The sequence below is a fragment of the Opisthorchis viverrini genome, assembly GCF_000715545.1.
Source record: "Opisthorchis viverrini unplaced genomic scaffold opera_v5_82, whole genome shotgun sequence".
NCBI lineage: Eukaryota > Metazoa > Platyhelminthes > Trematoda > Opisthorchiida > Opisthorchiidae > Opisthorchis > Opisthorchis viverrini.
Window position 1 is genome coordinate 1,218,800 of NW_008751738.1, and position 22,958 is coordinate 1,241,757.

At 45.7% G+C, this 22,958-nt stretch overlaps 2 protein-coding genes across 2 annotated transcripts; both read right to left on the reverse strand.

Annotated features, from left to right (window-relative positions):
* Window positions 1–10,211: 10,211 nt before the first annotated feature.
* On the reverse strand, window positions 10,212–11,795 carry T265_04776 (hypothetical protein; the record flags this gene model as incomplete). The annotated part of the gene is made up of 4 exons (XM_009169601.1): window positions 10,212–10,450; window positions 11,343–11,414; window positions 11,457–11,565; window positions 11,604–11,795. The coding sequence occupies 4 exons, from the start codon at window positions 11,793–11,795 to the stop codon at window positions 10,212–10,214; spliced, it is 612 nt and encodes a 203-aa protein (XP_009167865.1).
* An 856-nt stretch (window positions 11,796–12,651) lies between these two features.
* Window positions 12,652–14,290, reverse strand: T265_04777 (hypothetical protein; the record flags this gene model as incomplete). Its single annotated transcript, XM_009169602.1, has 4 exons — window positions 12,652–12,890; window positions 13,783–13,854; window positions 13,897–14,005; window positions 14,044–14,290. The coding sequence occupies 4 exons, from the start codon at window positions 14,233–14,235 to the stop codon at window positions 12,652–12,654; spliced, it is 612 nt and encodes a 203-aa protein (XP_009167866.1).
* Between the last annotated feature and the right edge of the window lie 8,668 nt (window positions 14,291–22,958).

A 22,958-nucleotide genomic window follows, 5' to 3' on the forward strand; every position in this document is an offset into this window, starting at 1 on the left:
CTGAGTATATCACCCGTGAATGTGGCCAAGCTACTTCCTCCTTATCGGGACTAAAATGGGAAAGAGGGAGTAGTCAAGTCGTTGATTTACCTAGACGTGTTACCAGATCAACGATGAATTGTCAGATTGCGTGATATAAACAGCCACTGATCTTTGTAAAGTATTGACATATTGGACTAAGAGTCTGACTGAAAACGTCAACAGCTGATAACTACGTAAGTCAACTTATCCTTGTAGCCAGATTAAGCAGTCCTTAGTAGATGCAAGGCACATGAAGAATTCAATGGATACACCTTCAACCAAAGCATTTAACGGACTCCCAAACTCTGGGCCCCTGTATAGCGAATACATCTTCATAGACACCGGTTTTGGTTGGCCCGGTCACATCCGTATCGTCACACTTACGGAGGAAACACCTTCCTCCATTAACCATCAAATGAGATCAGTATTTGGACGAATCTGAACATCGCAAGGCCCAGCTGGTCCATGCGTGCTACCAACATCGAAAGCACCGAGTAACAGAGGATGTACTGAGAATTAGGGAACAATCTTGCCCCAACCAAACTGCAGAAAGTAGGCGGCTAGTCAGGTCTACGTCGAGTTACTCAACGCGACAATTGAAATTCCAAACTTGGTAACCGCAAGGAAACAAAAAAGCCTTTGGGATCCTGCCAAAGTTATTAAGTTTTCAAGGTGGTTCGAAAAACCTGACAGCTGACGTAACGCAGGACTGAATAATCCCACGAAACGATACAAATAAAACTGAGTGGAGCAATTACAGTTGATCGTAGTCAGCTTATAGAACAACCTGGATGTGGATGTTGCTTCGAACGCTTAATCAGAACTGCAAGTGAGCTCCACGCCGTCGATTACATTACACATTCGTACCAGGTATACTGCGAGCCGTTGAAATAGTTTGATCGCTGCGCTTTGCGGATGTTGATGCGTTTGGTCGTCTGGCTAAGTACCATATCCTCGAAGGGCGATTGCACATGGCAAACTAAATGCCAGGCAGAACTGTTCCAAACTAGGCTCCATTCCACTCATGACACGAGAAAGGAGCCCCACCGACCAAAATAGCATTAGAAATCTTGTGTGAAAAATCAAACCCTACAATCACCCGAGTCTGTTGCGTTTCACACACGCAGTCTAACGGGTATCCTCCTAATGTAGACTGGGCTATAAATACCAGACACCGAAGAGATGGCGACTACTGTTCAGGCTGATCAATGAATCGGTTGCGTGCTTCCCGGAAATAGAGCTACGGCAAGTCTTACTAGGATTTTGATTACACATCTGGACTGCACCCATAGAGTGAATCACGCCCCTCGGATTACATTATTTGGGGTTCTTCTGAGGACGAGCGTCTACTGCAAAACAAGCGCACTGTTAACACATGCGGTACCTACCTAAAACCCCACATTAAATCGAAAGTTCTTGTGGCATATCTTATATAATTCTATCATTAAAACGTGTCTGAGAATTGTACTTCGACTATCGCTGAAAGAGTGCTGAAGTTTGGTATGTGTACGTTAGTGGATGTACATAGACGATCTGGCGAAACCACGACACCGAGATTAGGAAAAACCCCAAGAGTATACACAGCCTCAAAAAGTTAGAAGGCGCATGTAAAAGAGCAGAAAGAGCGTAAAATCGCACCGCTGATCAAAAGGGATTATATCGCAGGTCAACGGGAAAATGTTTCACGTTACAAGTTCATTCTAATCGGCTCTTCTCGTCGAAGTCCTCAACAAGTTCCGGAACATCCTCGTCAAAGTCTTCTGGTTTTGCTTCCGCATCGTTTTTCGCCTCTGTAAATCCGGAAAAAGTATGATAATGGGAGTGCAGGAAGAGCTATGCGGCATCGGTTAAACGCGCATTAACAAGCCTTCAGGGTGCAATGTGAGACCAGTTACTATAACTCTCTTACCCGAAACACGATCGTTGGACAAACTCTACTATGACGAGAAGGCAGGCTTGAACAAACAGTGACATAGTAATGCGCTAAATAGCATACCTACTACTTTTCCACAAGCAGAACGCAAATGCTCCACAACTGTCGAATAGACGGATATGATCAGTCCTATTCAGAGCTCCTCAATGCAGCTTTCGACTAAAAGCTGCGAGTCCAGTGGAGGAGTTGGATGTATTCTGTAACTTCCTTTGGCCCTCGCATTAAAAACGTCGTAAAACAGACGACCAAGCAGAAGGCTGCATCATCTGATTCTTCAATAAAAATACACTTCATATAGCTCCTACATGGTATACAAGGGGGATGCTAAGGTAAGTACACATTTATGCTTCGACTGAGTAACGCTACGCAACATACCGGTAGAAGTTCACTTGTCATCAACAGTTCGCGTACCTAGCTCAGCGTCTCTCGTCTGTTTTGCAAAGTGATTGCAAGCCAGGGTACGCTTCAAGCAATGGCGAAACTGTTATCTAGAGCGAACCTAGGTGTTCGTGTTGCCAGAGAATTCGAAGACGGGTACACGTTCAGGGTAAACCATGCTGTCGTAAAAATAAACGTTGATTGGTGATTCAGAAAGGAGCGTAAGTCGTTTACTGTTATAATGGGTATTATCGCTTGTGTCGATAACCAGGATAAAAGAAGCTACAAGAAGTCCATAAGTATAGAGACAAATAAGACAGCCATTTATCAGCCAGAAATTGTTCAGGAATCGGTAAACGATATGACTGATGGCATGTAGACATAGGTTCTTCTCACAAGTAATCAGGACATTCCTTCGAGGTACCCAAAGACCGGCGTGCAAGTCACCACAGAAAATAGAGATGACAGTATATAAATGACGGCGTAAGTTCCAACATTCCAAATCATCTGCTTGCGGATTAGCCTGTCCCACTGAACCACGCTGAGGTAGTCTCGCGAATAATGGGTAATATCACATGAAGTTTGCGCTCGGTCACAAAAATAAATTCAACAATTCGGAATTTAAAATAAACTAAAGGGTAAGTGCAACACGCGAGACACGGTTTAATGCATACAAAGTGAGTAGCGAGAATACGAGAACGAACCGGCAACCCCAACCACCACCTCCAAAAACTGCGTACTTGGCGCAGTGGTTGAATCTGCCAGTTTCGTTCGCCGATTATCTGGGGAGGTGGGTAGATAGCTACACATCGGACATTGACAGCTGATATAATTGATGCGAAAATCCATGGACTTTCCATTCCAAAGGAAAGGAGCAAAGCATTGAAGGCAACGGCTTGGACGCATGAGCAATATGAAGAGCGCGATTGGGTCACGTTTGACAATGTCACTAGCCTTTGACGTGTACCGCTTCGAGGTCCCCATCCAGGGAGACGAAAATGATCAACGCAGCTGAGTTTACTGCTGAGTCACTGTTTGAGAACCCTTGACTAGTTTCCACCCTCCGGGTGTTTGTGCGAGAACGTCTTTCCATTCCAAAAGGAGCAAAGCATTGAAGGCAACGGCTTGGACGCATGAGCAATATGAAGAGCGCGATTGGGTCACGTTTGACAATGTCACTAGCCTTTGACGTGTACCGCTTCGAGGTCCCCATCCAGGGAGACGAAAATGATCAACGCAGCTGAGTTTACTGCTGAGTCACTGTTTGAGAACCCTTGACTAGTTTCCACCCTCCGGGTGTTTGTGCGAGAACGTCTTCTCGAAGAAACGCACCAATAGGCATACGGAGCATCTGACTAACTCAGCGCAAACTACGGAGTGTGACCTATCATCTATTCTGGGTGTGTTATTTCTTCCGAAATCCAAACGACGCACTTCAGCACTACTGATCCGGTGTTCCCACCTGACTCGTGCAACGTTCCAAAGAAAACAATGTGGGATTTTGACGTCATCAGGACTCAGTGGTTAAGTTTCTAGCCCATATAGTAACAAAGGGTGCATCGCAACACTGTGAACTAGACGCTTAACGGATAAACCTACGCTACAGGCGATGCAGCTTCACGAAAGCTATTCTGACCTTCCCGATCCGGATGAAAATATCATCTTTGGCTAGACCACCTGGACGGATACAGATAAATTTGTCTACATTAATCGTCTCATCTGCAAGCATTATGTTAAGGTTCGAACCCACAGTCTTCCATCAGCACTTTGCACTTTGAAGGTGTGAAGCGCATGCCATAACGTGAGGCAGTATTACTTAAATTAGTTAATACCGTTAGCGTTACCACGACGTCAGATTCAAGAAAAGCCATGTCTGCGTACTAGCGATCTGTCAGCGAATGCCTTGAAGCATTTTGACAGTGTTGCATAATCGTATCAGTGATGAAATCTGAAAGTGAAGGTGAGAAGACCTCGCCTGAGACCACTTGATGTACTGCACTGAGGTGAGAGCCTCATGCAGACCCTTACGCGTCCACGGGAGCTGACTTTCAGCGTCCTAAGAAGTGCCAAGAATTTATGGGGAGGCATTGTACTCCAGTGACACTCCTATAGCACCCGAGGGTTCACAGAGTAAAAGGCAACTTTTCATTCAACGAAAACCTCAGTAGTTGGTCGCTGGAGACAGTGCCGCTTTTACAGAATCTGACGAAGGATGAAAATGTAATCGATGCATCCAGTTGCAGGACGGAACCCAGATTGTTTTTCGCGTATCTGCCTCTCTCTTTATGCAATCAGCCTTTGAAGGATAAGGACTGAGGACATCTTCGATGCCACTGTGGTGGACGGAAACTCGGGAACTGCGCCTACCTGACGAACCCAAGTAGGGCGAAAATGGTCGTGTGCTGTTGAAGAGTTTTCAGCAACCGCATGAGTAGTGTACCAAGTCTATGCAGAGGGAAATAGTTCTGCTCAGCTAGATCGCTCGCTTGATCAGCCTAATCATCGACAGCATGACATCAGTGTTCAACACCGATGCTTCAATGCCGTACAACCATGATTTATTTGAAAGCCTTATTGTACAGAAAAGAATAAAGGTGGACGGTGCTAGCTTACCATAATCCTTCCGAGGTGCCTACACCTCCAGACATTCACTCACGCGATATGGGTAGAAACTGACATCAAGAACGCCACTGAAGTTGGTTGGCAGTCATATCTTGTTGTCTCTAAACCGGGCAATGAGGATCACGCAGTCCTCATCTTGGCAGGCGAGTAGCCCCAACAGCACCCAAGCATTTCGTGATCTCCTTCACACTCCTCTGCCAAGTCGACGGTTGGCCACCTCTCTGCTTACGCCACTCTGGATTTGGCATGTAAAGCAGTGCTCTCTTAGGCAAACGACGGTTAGACTTACGTAACATATATTCCAACAAACACAGCTGGTGCTGGACACATTCTTCAATGGAAGTACCCGATGCACAACCGAAGACGCGCTTTCCAACGGCCTCGTTACGGATTTGCCCACACCAACCCACGCGAGCTATGGTTCTGAGACGATTGTCGAACATCAGTTCCACTGCTCGAATAGGCCAAGTCTCGCAGCCATACAACAAAACAGCCCGTTCTGTAGCTCGATATACAGGTCCCTTGAGATTCAGGGATACACCACTTTGACGCCATAGGTGCCTCAAACTAGCAAACGCGACCCGAGCCTTGCAGATTTGTGCATTCATCTCATGTCACACTACAATCAGCTATAATACAACTTCCAAGATATGTAAAACGCTCCACGACTTCGAATACCTCTATGGATTCTAATTGGTTTCAAGTGACTGCATCTTCATGAGCATGACTTTACACTGAGTGTAAAGCGCATACCAAAGGTCAGTTCAGACTAATACACCTGCGCCTTCCCCACCTCCTCGAAGACGAGGACGATATCGTCTGCATATACCAGAACGACAAGGTTTTCGTCAGAGGCTGTTCGATGACCGGGGTTTTGAAGACCGTCAAGTGTTCGTCCCATTATCTCATCAGTGGGAAAGGAGTGAGTTGTCCCGAAAGACATCGCTTTGTGTATGGAGGCTTTTAGGGAGCTCTCCGTATAACCTGACATGTCCGAAAGTCCAAAAACACAAAGAACTCATTATGTTCACAAGCTTCCAGGGTATTCCTTGGCGGGTATCTTAAGCGTCTTAAGGAGAACAGACCGGTCAGCTAAGTTGAATGCTCCGTGGAGACCCAGGAACACTAAACTTGTGAGTCGTTTGGACATATGGTCTTATTCTGGCACCTGATAGTGTGAAGATTTGGTCAACGTAACCCTTACCAGGCAGGAATTCCGCTTGCTGCTGACACGTCAGTGTTTACGAGCCATCATAAGGCGATGAAGTGACGCCAACAGGCTCGTTACGACTGGGGTGAAGTTGACTCCTGTGGTTTCCCACTCAATCCGAGCCTCCTTTTCGAAAATGAGCACTATTACCGATTTTCCTCAGTTGTTTGTGACAGCCTCCTTTTCCCAAAAACAGATCAGTCAAGCGCTGACTGAGGAATTTGCTGACATCTTCGGATAATGCGGTTGAGAGGTCATTCGGACCAGCAGCTCGGTGGCGCTTGAGAGGACACATGCAGCCGTGAACGTTCGACATCGTAGGGTGTTTCACGTTTACCGTTCAGGGTTCTAAGTAAGCTGTAGGCTTCAGATGAGTGGCGGCTAGTGGCCACCACTATTATTGTTCGAAATATTCGGCCCATCGATTGAGGCATACTTCTTTATTCAAGATGGTCCCTCCAATCTGATACTTGATGGTTTCGCTCACAGATGGTTTCCGAGGACCGGTCGCACGGATCAATTGAAATAATCCTGTGGTTCTCAGCTTTCTCGGCCTTTTCCATTTCCTTGGCTTTCCATGTCCACCAAACTTCACGGTCACCGCGCACATTCCCATTCACTTGACATCTAATAATCCGTCGGGTCAGGTTATGTTCGGGACCGGCTGGAACCTTTCTCCAAGATTTAAGCAATGTCATTTTTCAGTCTAATATTCAGTGTTCGAGTGGGGCTGGTAGCGCCGTCCCACAGGCAAAACTGGCAGCATTGTGCAAAGAGGTGATCTCGTCTCAGTATGAATTCATATCCGATGATGGAGCAGTTGGAGGAAACTCTAGAGGACAGTTCTGGTGAATTCGTCTATCATCCGGATTCGCCAGCTTTTTCAGTTGCCAACAGACTTGTCCGCCCCTTGTGTGGACCTGGAAGACAGAAGGAGGAGCGACTCTGGAGGAGCACGCCATCAGAATCCACAAATATGCCCCAAAACGAGCGAGCCAGTTATTGATCCGTGCCATCAGTAACAGATGACAATGTGGCCAGCTCGCCGTTGGAGGACATCATGTGGCCAGACGGCTTCGGCTATTTCGAAAGTTAGCACTGTGTAAAAACAGCCTGCGGTCAGTGCACAGCTGAAGCAATCGTTCCCATAGTCAGCACATACCGAGTCCAATCCCCATCGACCACATAATTGAGCCTTGGATGCTCTAAGCCTGTACACGTGTATTCAGATCTGCGGCAACCACCACAATATATGAGCTTTCAGCTCGCCGCAAAATGGCATTCAGGAAGTCATAAAACCTGTCTTTGATGGTGTCCGAGCTGGAGCCAGTTGGGGAGTAAACATACACGACAAACAGCCTCCGGCCAACTTCCCACTTGTGTGACTCATTAGTAATTATTAGTTGCTTCAAATTAAGACGGCGTGCGACCAAGCACAGCAATCGGAAATGCGGTTTGACGCACACCACCTGTGAACACTCGATTCCAAGCTGTGCGAAATTTCAGTACAAACACTCAAACAACCAGGTGTAGAGTCAGTTGGACCGTGATTCTATCAGATGATTCAGATAATTCCATCAGATACTTCAATGTCCGCAGCTCAACACGTTCAAAGTGATTCAGCTACAAAGCTGCGTGTATAAGCTCATTGATAGCGAAGATTAGTCAAGCTTCCGTATCGGGCAAATAAACATGAAGCATCACCCGGTCGTACGTCATTAAGTCCTTCTAAGCATGTTTGTTCAATAGGTGCCCCAGAAGTTCATGAACACAGTCAGGACTTTGGATTCACTAGTCCGAGTGTATAAAGAGTAGTTCTCAACAAAAATGGAAGCCCAACAAGGGTTACATTGATTACTTCTGCTTAACTTCACCATTAGTGGAGTAATGAGGGGAACAGCCATTCTTCGAAATCCGTGTTCAAACTGTTGGGATTTTGTCAATCCGAGGCACGCAAACGACTGTCCAAGTTAGCAAAGACGGATAGACTGTACAGACATCATAACACCTTTCGATACGCGGCTGGCGACCACAAATTGCAAGGCAATGCTTTATAATGAGCAAGTTCTGAATATGCTCCATGCATGAGGTTGTGGAGAGTTGTACACGCATCGACACTGATGTGGCTTTGAGGGAAGTGCAAGATTCGGACCACGCTTGCCGATCTGCATCACTTTTGGGATCCAAAAGACAAGCTAGTGCACTCCAGCGATCGTTTGTACGAGGAAGTGGTAAGGGTGATTTCGCAATATGGTTGCGACACTTGGTATCTGCCGGCAGGTGCGACATTTAATACCTTCATGGTATTAAACGTCAACAAATTCGTAATAAGGTAGCCGAACAGGGTGTTTAGTTGGATAGCAGGAGAGCATCCAGTACCAATGAAGGTTCGGCCATGCCGCGTATGCCTGAGTATTGTCTGCTTAACCGGATCGCTTTGAGCTTCCGACGCAAGCTGTTGAATGGAGACGCAGTGACAGATGGGAGAGGTTACAAATTTTTCGCCATGCGTGTAACCCGCCTTCCAGGTTGCAGCGACCCTCTCCGGTCGTAGTTAGGTGTGTTGCACACGGCGCCTGAAGGTTTTCAGTGACGTCCCAGACCCGTGGCGTCTACTGCCTGGAGATACACTAAACAATGCTAAACTAGTCAATATTATTACCGCTATTCAGACCTACAACCTACTACCTCCAATCCAGAACCCTGGCCTTCAACAGAAAAGTGGACCGTGAATATGGAGCCGCCTTCAGTCTCACGTGTCCGAGTGTATTTCTCTACTCTAGCGTCATCGTGCTGCTGGCCCTGACGACCTTTCAGCTGCTCTTTTCAAGGATGGCGGTGGGCTCCTAAGCCAGGACCTGTCTAGCCTCATCATTGTCATCAAAGACAGCAACATCAGTGTTGGCACTGATGCTTCACTGCCGTACATCCATGAGGTAGAAGAGAAAGGGTGGGTGAAGGGGGGACCTAAAGCTGGTCTATGTCAAGCATTCTGAGATGCCTACACCTCCAACCGATCAAACAATCTGGAAAGGAACTGACAGCACGAACGACACTGTATAGCCTATTTGGGTCTACCTGGAAGGAGACCGTCGCAGACAACTGGGGTGAATCGAAGGTAGTGCCCATTTTCAAAAATGGTACTAGCAGTGAATGTAGTAACCAGAGAGGTTAGTTTGATGCCTGTTGTAACAAGGCTTCTGACATCACTGATTTTTCGTCGAAGCCTTGACTCGTAAGGATCAAGTGGAATTTCGACCGGGTAGAGGCTGTGTTGACCACATCTTCACACCCCGTCGGATGTTAGAGCAACGCTACATGTGCAGACGACCCACAATCCTGGTATTCCTTGACTTCAAGGGTGCATTTGATTCTGCTGATCGATCAGTGCTGTTAACCACACTTGCTCAACAGGGTATACCGCAGAACTTTTTAAACATAATCCGATCCCTATATTCACAAGGGTGCAATTCTGCTGATCGATCAGTGCTGTTAACCACACTTGCTCAACAGGGTATACCGCAGAACTTTTTAAACATAATCCGATCCATCCCTTCACACACCTGTGGGAGGGTGAGCTGTATGGTGAGCTATCCCAAAGCTTCCTACATAAAGAGGTGTCGGACAAAGTTGTCCACTGAGCTCTTGTTCAACTTCCTCATTGATGAAGGAATGAGGTGAACGCTGGATGGTCTTCAAAACCCCGGTGTTGAAATCGTTGCTGGTGAGAACCTTGTCGATCTTGAGTACGCAGATGACATCGCCCTTTTGAATAGACTGACCACCATTATACCATCTTTCGGCGTGCACCTTGCACATTCAAAGCGCAAAGTCATGCTTCAGAACGTGCAGTCTTTGAACATATCCCTTAAAATTCAAGGAGAATCACTGGAGATTATGCAGAACTTTACATGCCTCGGTAGTTGTATTAGCTCTGAAGCTTGTCTTATGAAATCAGTGCAAGAATCTCAAAGGCTCGCATCATGTTTACTTGGTTGCGTCACTTGTGGCGTCAAAAAGGCAATCCTACGGGTCCTGTGTACCAGGCTACAGGCTATAGCGCGTGACCTTACGGAAAGGCGTGAAAGAAACCACAAAGTGTTTGGGTATTGTTAGTGTTGTACGCCTTCCAGAATGGGGTTCCCGTGACCCCTCCTGTGCTTGGTGGAGACGTTGCAAGAAATGGCGGCCAACCGATGTCATTGGCGTTGGTGATGTTTTTTCCAAATTGTTCGGTTGAGCGGCTGAAGGTGTAGGCACCTCAGAATGCTTGACATTGGCCAGCACTAGGTCCGCTCCCTCACCCACCCTTTTCCTCTTCTTTTCACTCTAGGGCTTTCAATGGGAACCTTAGGGTTGTACGGCAGTGATGTTCCTGTCTTTGATGATGATGGTCATTCAGACCTGCACAGTTAAATAATGTCGCACGACTAGGTAGTACCAAACCGAAGTCCATTCGGCAGACCAGTAAGCCAACGTAGTGGGTAGACTCCCTAGATAATTGCATATCCCGGAAGGCTGACTGAAGACGAGGGTCACTTTCGACGCCTGCGGCATCAAGTTGATGCCACTTTGTCTGCCAATGTCAGTACGCACCACGATTGTGCGGAAATGACGGAAACATACGAAAATATAGCTTTTGACCACCATCTACCTGAAATTAGCCAGAAAGCTTGGCAACCTCATAATCTACAACGCCGAGACGAGCCAGTTGGATTCAAGGAACAGGCCCGCAATGGGAACTAATGAAGAGCCATCGCTATGCTTTGCATCGCATGACGTTTTACCGGCAGCTTTCTAGTCAAAGTTAGCAGTCCATAACTTGGAACCACCGTACGAAAGCTTACTAGTAATGTCAGTCGAACTACCGTTCGCCTGGATAGACAATCCAGGACCCGGTTCGTCTGTTGAGTGACGATGACACACTTCAGTCATGTAATCAGCGTCAGTCACATGTTAAAGCAATTGCATCCGATTCAGTGCCGCTGTGTCTACAGTACGACGGACCTACAACGATTCCGCATATTAGGCTATCGTCTCTAAAGACTGGCCATTTCTCTTTTGGGCCTCCAATTAACCGTTTGGCATAAGATGCAGTGTCGTACAGCTAACTAGAAAGGGTGCGATGGGTGTTGTTAAAAAGAGCTGCCAACAACAGAAAGCCTGATATTTACGTACCGCTCATTTTCGACAGCCTGAGTTTGGCAGATTCCAGCTGGTTGAGCATGTTCGGGAATAGGTCGGTGAGTGCTAAAACAGTTAGAGTGAGCAATCAAGTCATTCTAAAAGTACGCTTTGTTTCCGCCTGCCCTGATACGGCAAACACGTTGGCTTGTGGTGAAGCTTGAACCTTCGGATTCTTGAAATGTATTAAAGTCCCATCGGCTTTATACATATTCACCTTAAGTCAGTTAACGCGACACTAAACTGAAAACATACCTCCTCAATCGTTGGTATGGTGTTGAGGTTCAGTTTTTTTAGCTCGCTTTGGAGCTTCTTATCATCGACAGCAGCGTTCTTGTGAATAACCTTCTTCTTACGACGAGCTGTACCCTTGCCGCCTATGCGGACCTGGTCGCTCATGTTCCGCAACTTTTCTAACTTTTCCAAACGTGCCTTCTCAACATCCATGGCTGTCCAGGCGAGAAAGGGCACAAAAACGACGAGAAGAGGGAGTGANTACTAGCAGTGAATGTAGTAACCAGAGAGGTTAGTTTGATGCCTGTTGTAACAAGGCTTCTGACATCACTGATTTTTCGTCGAAGCCTTGACTCGTAAGGATCAAGTGGAATTTCGACCGGGTAGAGGCTGTGTTGACCACATCTTCACACCCCGTCGGATGTTAGAGCAACGCTACATGTGCAGACGACCCACAATCCTGGTATTCCTTGACTTCAAGGGTGCATTTGATTCTGCTGATCGATCAGTGCTGTTAACCACACTTGCTCAACAGGGTATACCGCAGAACTTTTTAAACATAATCCGATCCCTATATTCACACACCTGTGGGAGGGTGAGCTGTATGGTGAGCTATCCCAAAGCTTCCTACATAAAGAGGTGTCGGACAAAGTTGTCCACTGAGCTCTTGTTCAACTTCCTCATTGATGAAGGAATGAGGTGAACGCTGGATGGTCTTCAAAACCCCGGTGTTGAAATCGTTGCTGGTGAGAACCTTGTCGATCTTGAGTACGCAGATGACATCGCCCTTTTGAATAGACTGACCACCATTATACCATCTTTCGGCGTGCACCTTGCACATTCAAAGCGCAAAGTCATGCTTCAGAACGTGCAGTCTTTGAACATATCCCTTAAAATTCAAGGAGAATCACTGGAGATTATGCAGAACTTTACATGCCTCGGTAGTTGTATTAGCTCTGAAGCTTGTCTTATGAAATCAGTGCAAGAATCTCAAAGGCTCGCATCATGTTTACTTGGTTGCGTCACTTGTGGCGTCAAAAAGGCAATCCTACGGGTCCTGTGTACCAGGCTACAGGCTATAGCGCGTGACCTTACGGAAAGGCGTGAAAGAAACCACAAAGTGTTTGGGTATTGTTAGTGTTGTACGCCTTCCAGAATGGGGTTCCCGTGACCCCTCCTGTGCTTGGTGGAGACGTTGCAAGAAATGGCGGCCAACCGATGTCATTGGCGTTGGTGATGTTTTTTCCAAATTGTTCGGTTGAGCGGCTGAAGGTGTAGGCACCTCAGAATGCTTGACATTGGCCAGCACTAGGTCCGCTCCCTCACCCACCCTTTTCCTCTTCTTTTCACTCTAGGGCTTTCAATGGGAACCTTAGGGTTGTACGGCAGTGATGTTCCTGTCTTTGATGATGATGGTCATTCAGACCTGCACAGTTAAATAATGTCGCACGACTAGGTAGTACCAAACCGAAGTCCATTCGGCAGACCAGTAAGCCAACGTAGTGGGTAGACTCCCTAGATAATTGCATATCCCGGAAGGCTGACTGAAGACGAGGGTCACTTTCGACGCCTGCGGCATCAAGTTGATGCCACTTTGTCTGCCAATGTCAGTACGCACCACGATTGTGCGGAAATGACGGAAACATACGAAAATATAGCTTTTGACCACCATCTACCTGAAATTAGCCAGAAAGCTTGGCAACCTCATAATCTACAACGCCGAGACGAGCCAGTTGGATTCAAGGAACAGGCCCGCAATGGGAACTAATGAAGAGCCATCGCTATGCTTTGCATCGCATGACGTTTTACCGGCAGCTTTCTAGTCAAAGTTAGCAGTCCATAACTTGGAACCACCGTACGAAAGCTTACTAGTAATGTCAGTCGAACTACCGTTCGCCTGGATAGACAATCCAGGACCCGGTTCGTCTGTTGAGTGACGATGACACACTTCAGTCATGTAATCAGCGTCAGTCACATGTTAAAGCAATTGCATCCGATTCAGTGCCGCTGTGTCTACAGTACGACGGACCTACAACGATTCCGCATATTAGGCTATCGTCTCTAAAGACTGGCCATTTCTCTTTTGGGCCTCCAATTAACCGTTTGGCATAAGATGCAGTGTCGTACAGCTAACTAGAAAGGGTGCGATGGGTGTTGTTAAAAAGAGCTGCCAACAACAGAAAGCCTGATATTTACGTACCGCTCATTTTCGACAGCCTGAGTTTGGCAGATTCCAGCTGGTTGAGCATGTTCGGGAATAGGTCGGTGAGTGCTAAAACAGTTAGAGTGAGCAATCAAGTCATTCTAAAAGTACGCTTTGTTTCCGCCTGCCCTGATACGGCAAACACGTTGGCTTGTGGTGAAGCTTGAACCTTCGGATTCTTGAAATGTATTAAAGTCCCATCGGCTTTATACATATTCACCTTAAGTCAGTTAACGCGACACTAAACTGAAAACATACCTCCTCAATCGTTGGTATGGTGTTGAGGTTCAGTTTTTTTAGCGTGCTTTGTAGCTTCTTATCATCGACAGCAGCGTTCTTGTGAATAACCTTCTTCTTACGACGAGCTGTACCCTTGCCGCCTATGCGGACCTGGTCGCTCATGTTCCGCAACTTTTCTAACTTTTCCAAACGTGCCTTCTCAACATCCATGGCTGTCCAGGCGAGAAAGGGCACAAAAACGACGAGAAGAGGGAGTGAGCCGCCAATGAACGGTACGAGACCTTGAAGGCTAGCTAAAACAAGCCCCGAGAGAGAGTTGTCTCGGACATAAAGCTGTCTTAGTTGAAAAGGAGGGGCAACACATATTTTATCGACCAATTCGCTGCATTTCTTCAGGGCATAGGGTTTTAAAGAACGCAATCACCAGCCAACAGTTAGCAGCGCGTGTTTGGAATTTTTCAAGTATCTATTCTCTCGGCGTTCGCCAGTATTCGCACAATGGAATTAAATGTTCGAGAGCTGTCGCGTGTCCCTGATGAAACGAAGCAATCGGGTAATCGATTTCACAATACAGTTCCAAACTTTTTAGCGTCTTGTAGGCATTCCGGAGTCCCAGTGATGCTGGGAAATTATTCCACCAGACTTTCCCGCCAACGGTACGATTGCTTCCCTGAACAACTAAATTTGCTAAGCTAGAAGGGCTTTTGGCTCGAAGATATATGCAACAAAATGCAACATCCTGGTGTAAAACGTTCCATTCCACTCGTAAATGTTTTGCAGCTAAGAGCATTTTGCTGCTAATAGGCCTAATGTTGGTGCGTCTCTAAAAAGAGAAGAACTGGAGGGTTCTTGAAAAACCGCGAAATTTTTGTTGTTTGAACGTTCAAGATCGTTCTAATGGCCTCTTCTGGGCATAAATTTGATAAAATGAGTAGGCTTCCGAAAGTCACAGACACCAAGTATGTCAACCCTCCGTTGATATCAGTTTCAGCTTTCTCACTATGCGAAGCTTGAAAATAAAGCTTGATTCAACGCAAAACATCACTTACCAACATTTCTTTGCCTACCGTAAACCCTTAGCCAAAAGATGTCGAAGGCGGGTATGCCTATAAAAATTGCGTGTGTAGGCTCCTGTTCATTCACGTGAACTAAATAAATATCCAGAAGTGATAAATATATTAAAACGTTCCCCGGAGAGGGGGGTCTGTGCGAACCAACACATGTATTCCCTCGTCGCGCTAATATTGGCGAGCGGGAGTCATGAAAATGTTGTGTATCACTTTTCCTGTCGCTCTAATTTATCTCTTCCATTGCATTCAGGGGTGAGATGACATCATGCACAAAAATTTTCAAATGAGTCAACTTGGCTGAACTGCTGTGTTATTTCCAGTACGGGGAGCTGCCTCGAAGTAAGCGATCCCTGTATAACTCTTACAATTGTGCCTGCCCTGACGGTGCTTGGCAGTATTTTTCTGCTAGTCCTTTAGTAAAACACGGACAACGTGGTATGGATTTGGTTGCTAAAAATTAAAATAAATACAAAATCAGCATCTCACAGCTTCTTCAAAAGCCCCAGTAAACCAGTAGAATATGCCCTGCTAGCTAATATAACCAACGGATTACATTGATGTCAGCAGACAAGAAGAAAAAATGTCTAGGCTTACGCAGTCATGAACAGGGGGCTGATTAAAAGTTCGATATTTTTGCAACCTAAATGATTTCATGCTGTTGGTAGTTCCACGGGCGAAACATGATTAGGCCACATAATTCTTGCTGTCCTCCCATGCTCCTGAGTCAAGATGAAACATTTAACAGGTGAGCCCCATAATATCCGGCATGCTGCGCTTGTGAAACACTGCCGAAAGTTACCTGGCATTCGTGGTATACTCAGTGCTCGGAAATAAGTTATTGAATGGAAAACTTTTTGAAACTCTGTCACATTGAACTGGGGTAGAAAGTCACATTTCCTCCTCAGAAGTCTTCTCGGGTGTGTGAAGGAGTCATTATTCTACTTACCCAACGCAACGGAGAACGGTGTCCGGGGATCAACCTCGTATCACACTGAGTGCCAACGATACGCATTATTGTAGTTCACAGTAAGTCAGAAAAACACGTAAGTAAGGACACGGGTATATTGCGTACATGCGGCCAACTCGTCCGTGACGGATAACCTAAAAACTTAGTCAGATACATCGTCAACCCTTATCCCTCGCGCGAGCAAATCAATTGGATACGCACTCACCCAGCCACTCAAGCCACACGCCAGATCGACGGTGGAACGATGAACGGATACACATGCGCAAACTCTGACGCGCCAAAGCAGCTACTACACCGAGCGAGCGGTATACCTACGGGAGGCGAATCAGCGTCTTTCGCACTGATCGTCACTACATACAAAAGCACTTTTACGTTTGCAGTGTTATCATCGTGCGTTATAAAACATCAGCTGAACCTTTGATAACTTCGTGGGGTAAAGCCCGACTGCTGAAATCTAGGATTATTAGCGGCAATCCTTAGGTGATAAGTGTTATGATGTTGCTTTGTGTAGCGTTTTGCCGAGGAGGATTAACCCATAGTATTCAAATCATGTGTGGCATGAATGGAGCTTTCTCAGGACGTCATCCAGTGAGTGACATTTGGTTTGCAGCAAGCATGTCACGAACCGATGGGAACCTCAACCCAAGCGGACGTTGGTTTTGAGTGTTCTTACGTTCGGTATTCTGGAAAATATTCCATACATTCAGACATCTGCAGTAGATTAGGATTCAGCTATAATGCCCCAGGACGCGGCTTACTGCCATGAAGTTACTAAGTAGAAATTCGCGCTTGCTGAGTTCTCCTAAATTTTCAACGTCGCGCAGCGCCACCATGGTTATCACGGGAAAAACGTGGAACGCATTCATTCTAGATTATTTGCCGAGTTTCTTTATATCAATCACGCTTGCCTCTGTATCTTTTGAATGGTCTTCATCTCGTCCTGGCGCAATTACATCGGAGAGTCAAACCAAAGATGGAAACACTTGAGTTGGGTTTCATTCCTTTTACGGCTCATCAGCAGCGCACGTTTTTAGCAATGTTGGGATTCGAACACACGTTTGAGGCAAGTGTCTTGATCTATGCTGAAGGTATTTAAATTTTACTTCGGATTGGGTGAGCATGTTCGAATTTAAGCGGTTTGGCTGGTTTAGTTTTCTTATCACCTGTGGCGGCTGAGCGGTGTTCTCATAACCTTGGTAGGCCACGTAACGAGCGGTTTCAAAAATACAGACTATCTGGTGCGCAACCAGTTGGTAGAACTTAAATGGCCTTGGGCGTTTTGAGCGATGACTTTTCCCCTTGGTTTGCTAAAGACCTGGACCAAGATGGCCGACCAAATAACCTGTACCCATTCAGCTGACTGGATTTAAAAACTCGCTGACCGCTATTTTCCCCCACAGAGATGGTACACGACCTAGCTAAGGACCCAAAAGTGATTCAGCCGGTTCATTCACTATTTCGTCAGTGTGTTTTGAGGGCCTATACTACACCGCACCTGATGATATCTTGCTGGCAATGGGGCCACCGTCATTTAAATAGAGTCCTGACGCTTGCTTGGCTTCACGTGCGTAGTCCGGGACACATTTGGTCTTTGTTCGTTCCGGTTCGGTCTAGATGCCTACAAACTGTGTGCTGGAACTGCATAGATTACGGCGATGAAAATAGCCAAACAGTAAGTTTTCAATTTTCTAGTGAACGAGTTGCAGCTGGAAAATATCCTCTTACAAAGGAGGTTCCAAAATCATGCACCTTTCTCTGGAAGTTATGTACGCAAACTGGCGAAAATAGTATTATCTCTGTCTCTTTCTCGGATCAATACAAATAAAGCGATTCAAGACTAAGTGAGGGTGGTCAAATAAAACGATGATGCTGAGTACTAGTAATAAGCTTACTTCCCAACTTGTGGGTAACATGCAAAACGACGCATGATCGGGTCGGTACAAACTGAACACGGTAGGCAACAACCCATTGGGGAGGAAGGTAAAACCAAAGAGGCATGGTTAGCACATTAAAAGTCACCGCAGTTTTTGGAACCAAAAAATCTAGGACAGTTCATTGATGGAGCCGGCTGACGTGAAATAAGACCGAAAATCACTGCTTGCCGTGAGTGAACTTGGGCACTTAAGCAAGTGACCAGAGTCACGAAAGTAAAAATGGGGATAGAGATGAATGAATTGGAAGTAGAGACAAGTATCAGATTTTGTCTCAAAAAATGGTTTACACTGAAACTAAGTGGACTCAATGGTGTCATTGTCGTAAGGAAGATAGGTGAAAAATATAAGCTCGATGGAGGGATAGTAACGATGCAGAGGGTTGAAAAAACGTAAACAAAATTGAACTTGTGGAAGGGGCATACCGAAATTTCTGTAGAAGCCGTTAGACTAAACCCGAATGAAAGGTTCATCCGCTTAGAATGAACTCGTCCTAGGGGTGGTCGGGGCTGGGGGAACTTTTCCCCTAGTTACAATTACAGGCTGGAGCACATGACAGGTGACGGTAGAAGGGAGGCGAAAATGGTTGCGGGAGCTTCATTAAACTCGTTAACGCGGTGCCATGCCACAAGTGGGCTTATATACTTCGGTTTCAGGACAGTCTCGTAACTGTCGTCATGGCTGCCATAGTCGGGGAGAGGATACGCATTTCCGTAGCAGCTGGATCTGGGTGAAACGAGGAGATTGACCCAGAGTCACGTCAGTTTAAAGTCAGGGATAATTTCCATTTACGTGGAGGACCGTGTGGATGTGGACCGGGGACCAGCCAGATCGAATGAAAAACGGTTGTTCGGGGCGCTTGGAACAACTACAGCCGAAGTTCGAAGCTTGAGACGGAGGGGGTTGGTGAAGGAATAGGATTCTGGAGGAGTTTCACTCAGCCTTAAAGCTACTGTTACTCACGTCAATCAGTCACATAGAAAAGCTCCTCAGGATGAGCCAGATGCCTTCCTCTGCGAGTCAACTCCACCCAGATGTCGGACAAGAGGGGCGAACCCTGTGTCATCCCCATAAAACTCACGCAGTGTTATGTGCCCTGGCAGTCGGATGAATGGGAGTTTTGAGCAGCCTTACACTACCGGTAGTTAGAGTAGTACGTGAAATTCTTACTTGGATGTAGGTCTACCTTGCTATCGCATCGTTCCTAAAGTACTATGCAAACTTCATCCGTCGTCCTTTATCTTCTGATACGAGATAGTGCATTTGATGTTAATTACGACGGTGACTGCTTTTGGACTCTGCTGTTGCTTGCGTTAGTGCAAATGACTACGTTTAGGGTAATTGATGATGCTGTGGACATTTAAATAGCCAGGGTCTACGATTTCCGGTCTTTAGTTATAACAATGCTTATTCCTAGATGGCGTACGGCCGGGCTGATGGAAGCTGCGCGGAAACCGGGAGGTCGGACAGATATTGGTAATCATCATACGCGAATGAGGTCAGTCCCAAATGGGCATGATGAAAATGAGGTGGACTTCGGGTCACAGAAACGTACTTATTAAGATTTTCTGTCTTGTGGAATATGAAAGGTTAAGCTTCCATTCACTAGGAAGAAACCAAAATTAATTTCCTCAAAACTATGGGTATTCAAACTTACGAATGTAAGTTTAGTTAGTCTGGTCCAGTTGCACGTTTCAGTGCTATATTACTCACAGCCTTTTGTTAAATTGAGCGAACTTTCGAGTTCATCAACCACCGCTGCTCGGACGTGATCGACAGTTATTGAGACAAAGCAAGAAGCCGTGTCTTAGCTCATTTTAGCGTTCCGCAGTGTTCTTCAAATGGGGGATGAAATCTACAGAGTATCCAGTGTAAATTCCACCAAGGTAGATGGTTCAATAAAGCCATATGCATTATACCCTTCAGACGTAACAGATTGGACGAGTTTGTTAACTAAACTTCGGCACAACACACTTTTTGCGATACTCCATTTGCGTTGAACATAAAAAGAAAACAACCCGACACATCGTGTATTGAACCTATGTGAACGTTCCCTGTTCTCTCTTATATGCGGAACTGGTCAGGAAGCACTGCAGCGTTTTCTGATATCTGCGTATGAGCTATTGAATCACGGTGAAGGATCTTTCTCATTAGAAAATACGCCGTCATTAGGATGGACTACGTAATAAAGTGTAACGATACTGCCGGGAAAAGAAGGCTAACCAATGCCTTTGAAGATAATGATAACATGGCTTATCCAAATTGGTGTCGGCATATCGTCAGGCGTGACCATTATGTTGGAGTCAGAATAAAAGCATGACTGGTGGGTGTTTTGGGCACAAAGGTTTGCTCGGAAAAAGGACAACACCATGAACAATGGGCATATCCGATGTAGACGTTTGAATTCGAAGGTTGCGAGCAAAACAAAACGAGGGAAGTCTAATCAGGAGGCATCCTGTCTGACACATGACACGAGTTTTTGCTTTCCGCTGGTGCCAGTGTGCGGTTGCTTGACGGATGTTATTTCGTGCAGTTATTAAATAATGAAATTAGATACGGTCAGGATGCTGACTCCTTGAATGAAAGCCACATAAGCGCCGGAGGACTCCATAAGTCGGTGGTGAAGATATCAAAAAGCGTACCGTCGGAACCCGATCACAAACATCATCAGTAACTTTATACTTGCAGTAGTAAACATCGGCGTTCGTTCACTGCCCTATCCAGTAAAGTTTGTGGGCCTTATACTGCAACAGTGTACTGCCTCGTCACAGTCATTTGGGGGCGGATATATCATCGCGCAAGCTGGATGGAGAATAACGACGCATCGACTGACAATTTTATTCTTGTAGTGGTCTGGCTACCCAAAAAGTTAGTCTACCAGGAGTGTGTGGCAAAGAAATAAAAATAAGTACGCTAGGTTGGGCATACAAAAATAAAGTGGTCAGATAGAACAAACTCAGTAACAATTGTTCTCTTTAAAGTAGTTCGTCGTTAGCCCAGGTCAGCGAATAAACAATAATCCAATTATGTTGGTCCAGAGGTCTTCTTCTGAACAGTTCCCACACATAATAGATTCCGAAGATGGTATGAAATGTTTTGGTACCGGAGTTAGTACACGAGACTCGCGAATGACCGCTACAAGCGCGAGCGAAATCAGAAGAGATATTTGAAGCACGTGACCACGCTTGTATTATGTGAAATTGTACAAGTGCACGTTTTTTGAAGTTTTTCGTACTCAAACAAAAAACGATTATGCAATTGATCAAATACGTAGTGTTATAATGGAGGTAAAATGAAGGTACAAAACGCCACATTCTTCGTCGTTCGCATTCAAAGTACTGTCCTAAGGGGACCACTGAAAATGGCAGACCATATGAAATTGTTTCATTCCTAAAAGCACACGTAAGTAAACCGGTTCGCATACTATATTTTGCGCTGATTTTAAGGAGTAAAGCGCTGCTTAGGTGGATGAACCCGTTAACAGAATCGTTCATCTGAATGGTCCAGAGGACACTATATGGAGGTGCCCATACATATCTGCTACGAAGACATCGTTTTCCATTTTCCATTTTCCGCACTCGTTTTTCGTTACGCTTCGTGTTTTCTGCTTTCTTTGTAAGATGAATGCTAACAGATGACGAAAAAGCTCAACTTTATTATCTAGCTTCGTAGTTGCTTCTGGTTCACTCTAACCTAGCTATACATAAATCTTCGTCGAGCCCCCTCCTAACAACATATGGACACATTTTTTGTTTTGCAGAATAGATTGACAGTTCAGTGACCAATGTCTATAGCGCCTGTCTCCATCTGAAGTGTGCTTACTTTAAAAGTCCAGGATCTCAGGCTCCCCGCAAAAAAGGGACGTCGACTAAACAGTGTATTAGGAAGATCGTTGACGTGGATCAAAAAGAGGTATGGCCTTAGGAGACAGTGTTGAGAAATTCAGATGGAGACTGAGGCCAAAGAAAAGCAGGCTGACCCAACTTTCACGTGGAACGTTCTACTTGAAAGAAAACCCCCAAACCACTGCAGATGTTTCCCTCGATTTCCTCAGGCGTCGAATCGGGCCCATTAGCCGCGCAATGCTCTCGGCTACAAATCCTTTGCGCATGGGGTAAAACTTTTTGCGCCAAAATGTTGCATTTTGTTGTGTATGCTCACCAAATTTCGTTTTCCATTAAGACAATATTACCTCTTTCGGAAAAGTCTGCTGGAATCATTTGACAGCATTCCTGAGATCCCGGGATGCTTAAATGGGGCTCAAACTTTTGGACTGGTACTCTGAAATTAACTGCCCGATTGATTTAGTCCATCAGGGACGCGCCATTGCTTTCGAAATTTCAATTCCGGTTTGCGAATTCTGAGCGTTGCCGAGCGAAGAACGATCCGGATATTCAATACACGTAAATTATGGGAAGGTGAATGGCTACAGCAGAGTCAACTACCTCGAGGTGAGACGCATTCTCGTGATGATTCCATCGATAGCGGGTTTGAATAAGCTAATTGTTCAAGGGATTCAGAAATGTTAGCGGACGTGTCGCATCCAAACTTACTAAATAAAAATGGATAGCGCTTTACAAAGCGAATGTGGTCAAACGGAAAACATGTAGAAGAAACGGAAAAAGCCGCCCTAATCACATCGTTAAGTGTTCGTGCTACAATGCTCTTCAAAAGTACTGAAGAAGTTAAACATCTACATTAGTCGGTAAAGCAAGTAAGGGAGGCATTTCCGCTTTCGAACAGGGTTCCACTTTGGACACCATACCAGTACACAGCATGGATGAGGAAACACGAATGAGAAAATCTCCAATTTGGATAGTGTGGTAATTAAGTTTCGTACGTATATCGGTACAACCCGACAAACTAGAAATCCAGAATTCAGCGAAGAGTGGCAACCAGCACGTATGTATTCGAATTGGCGAATATGTACAGCATATGGAATATTAAAACAAGAGAATAATGAAT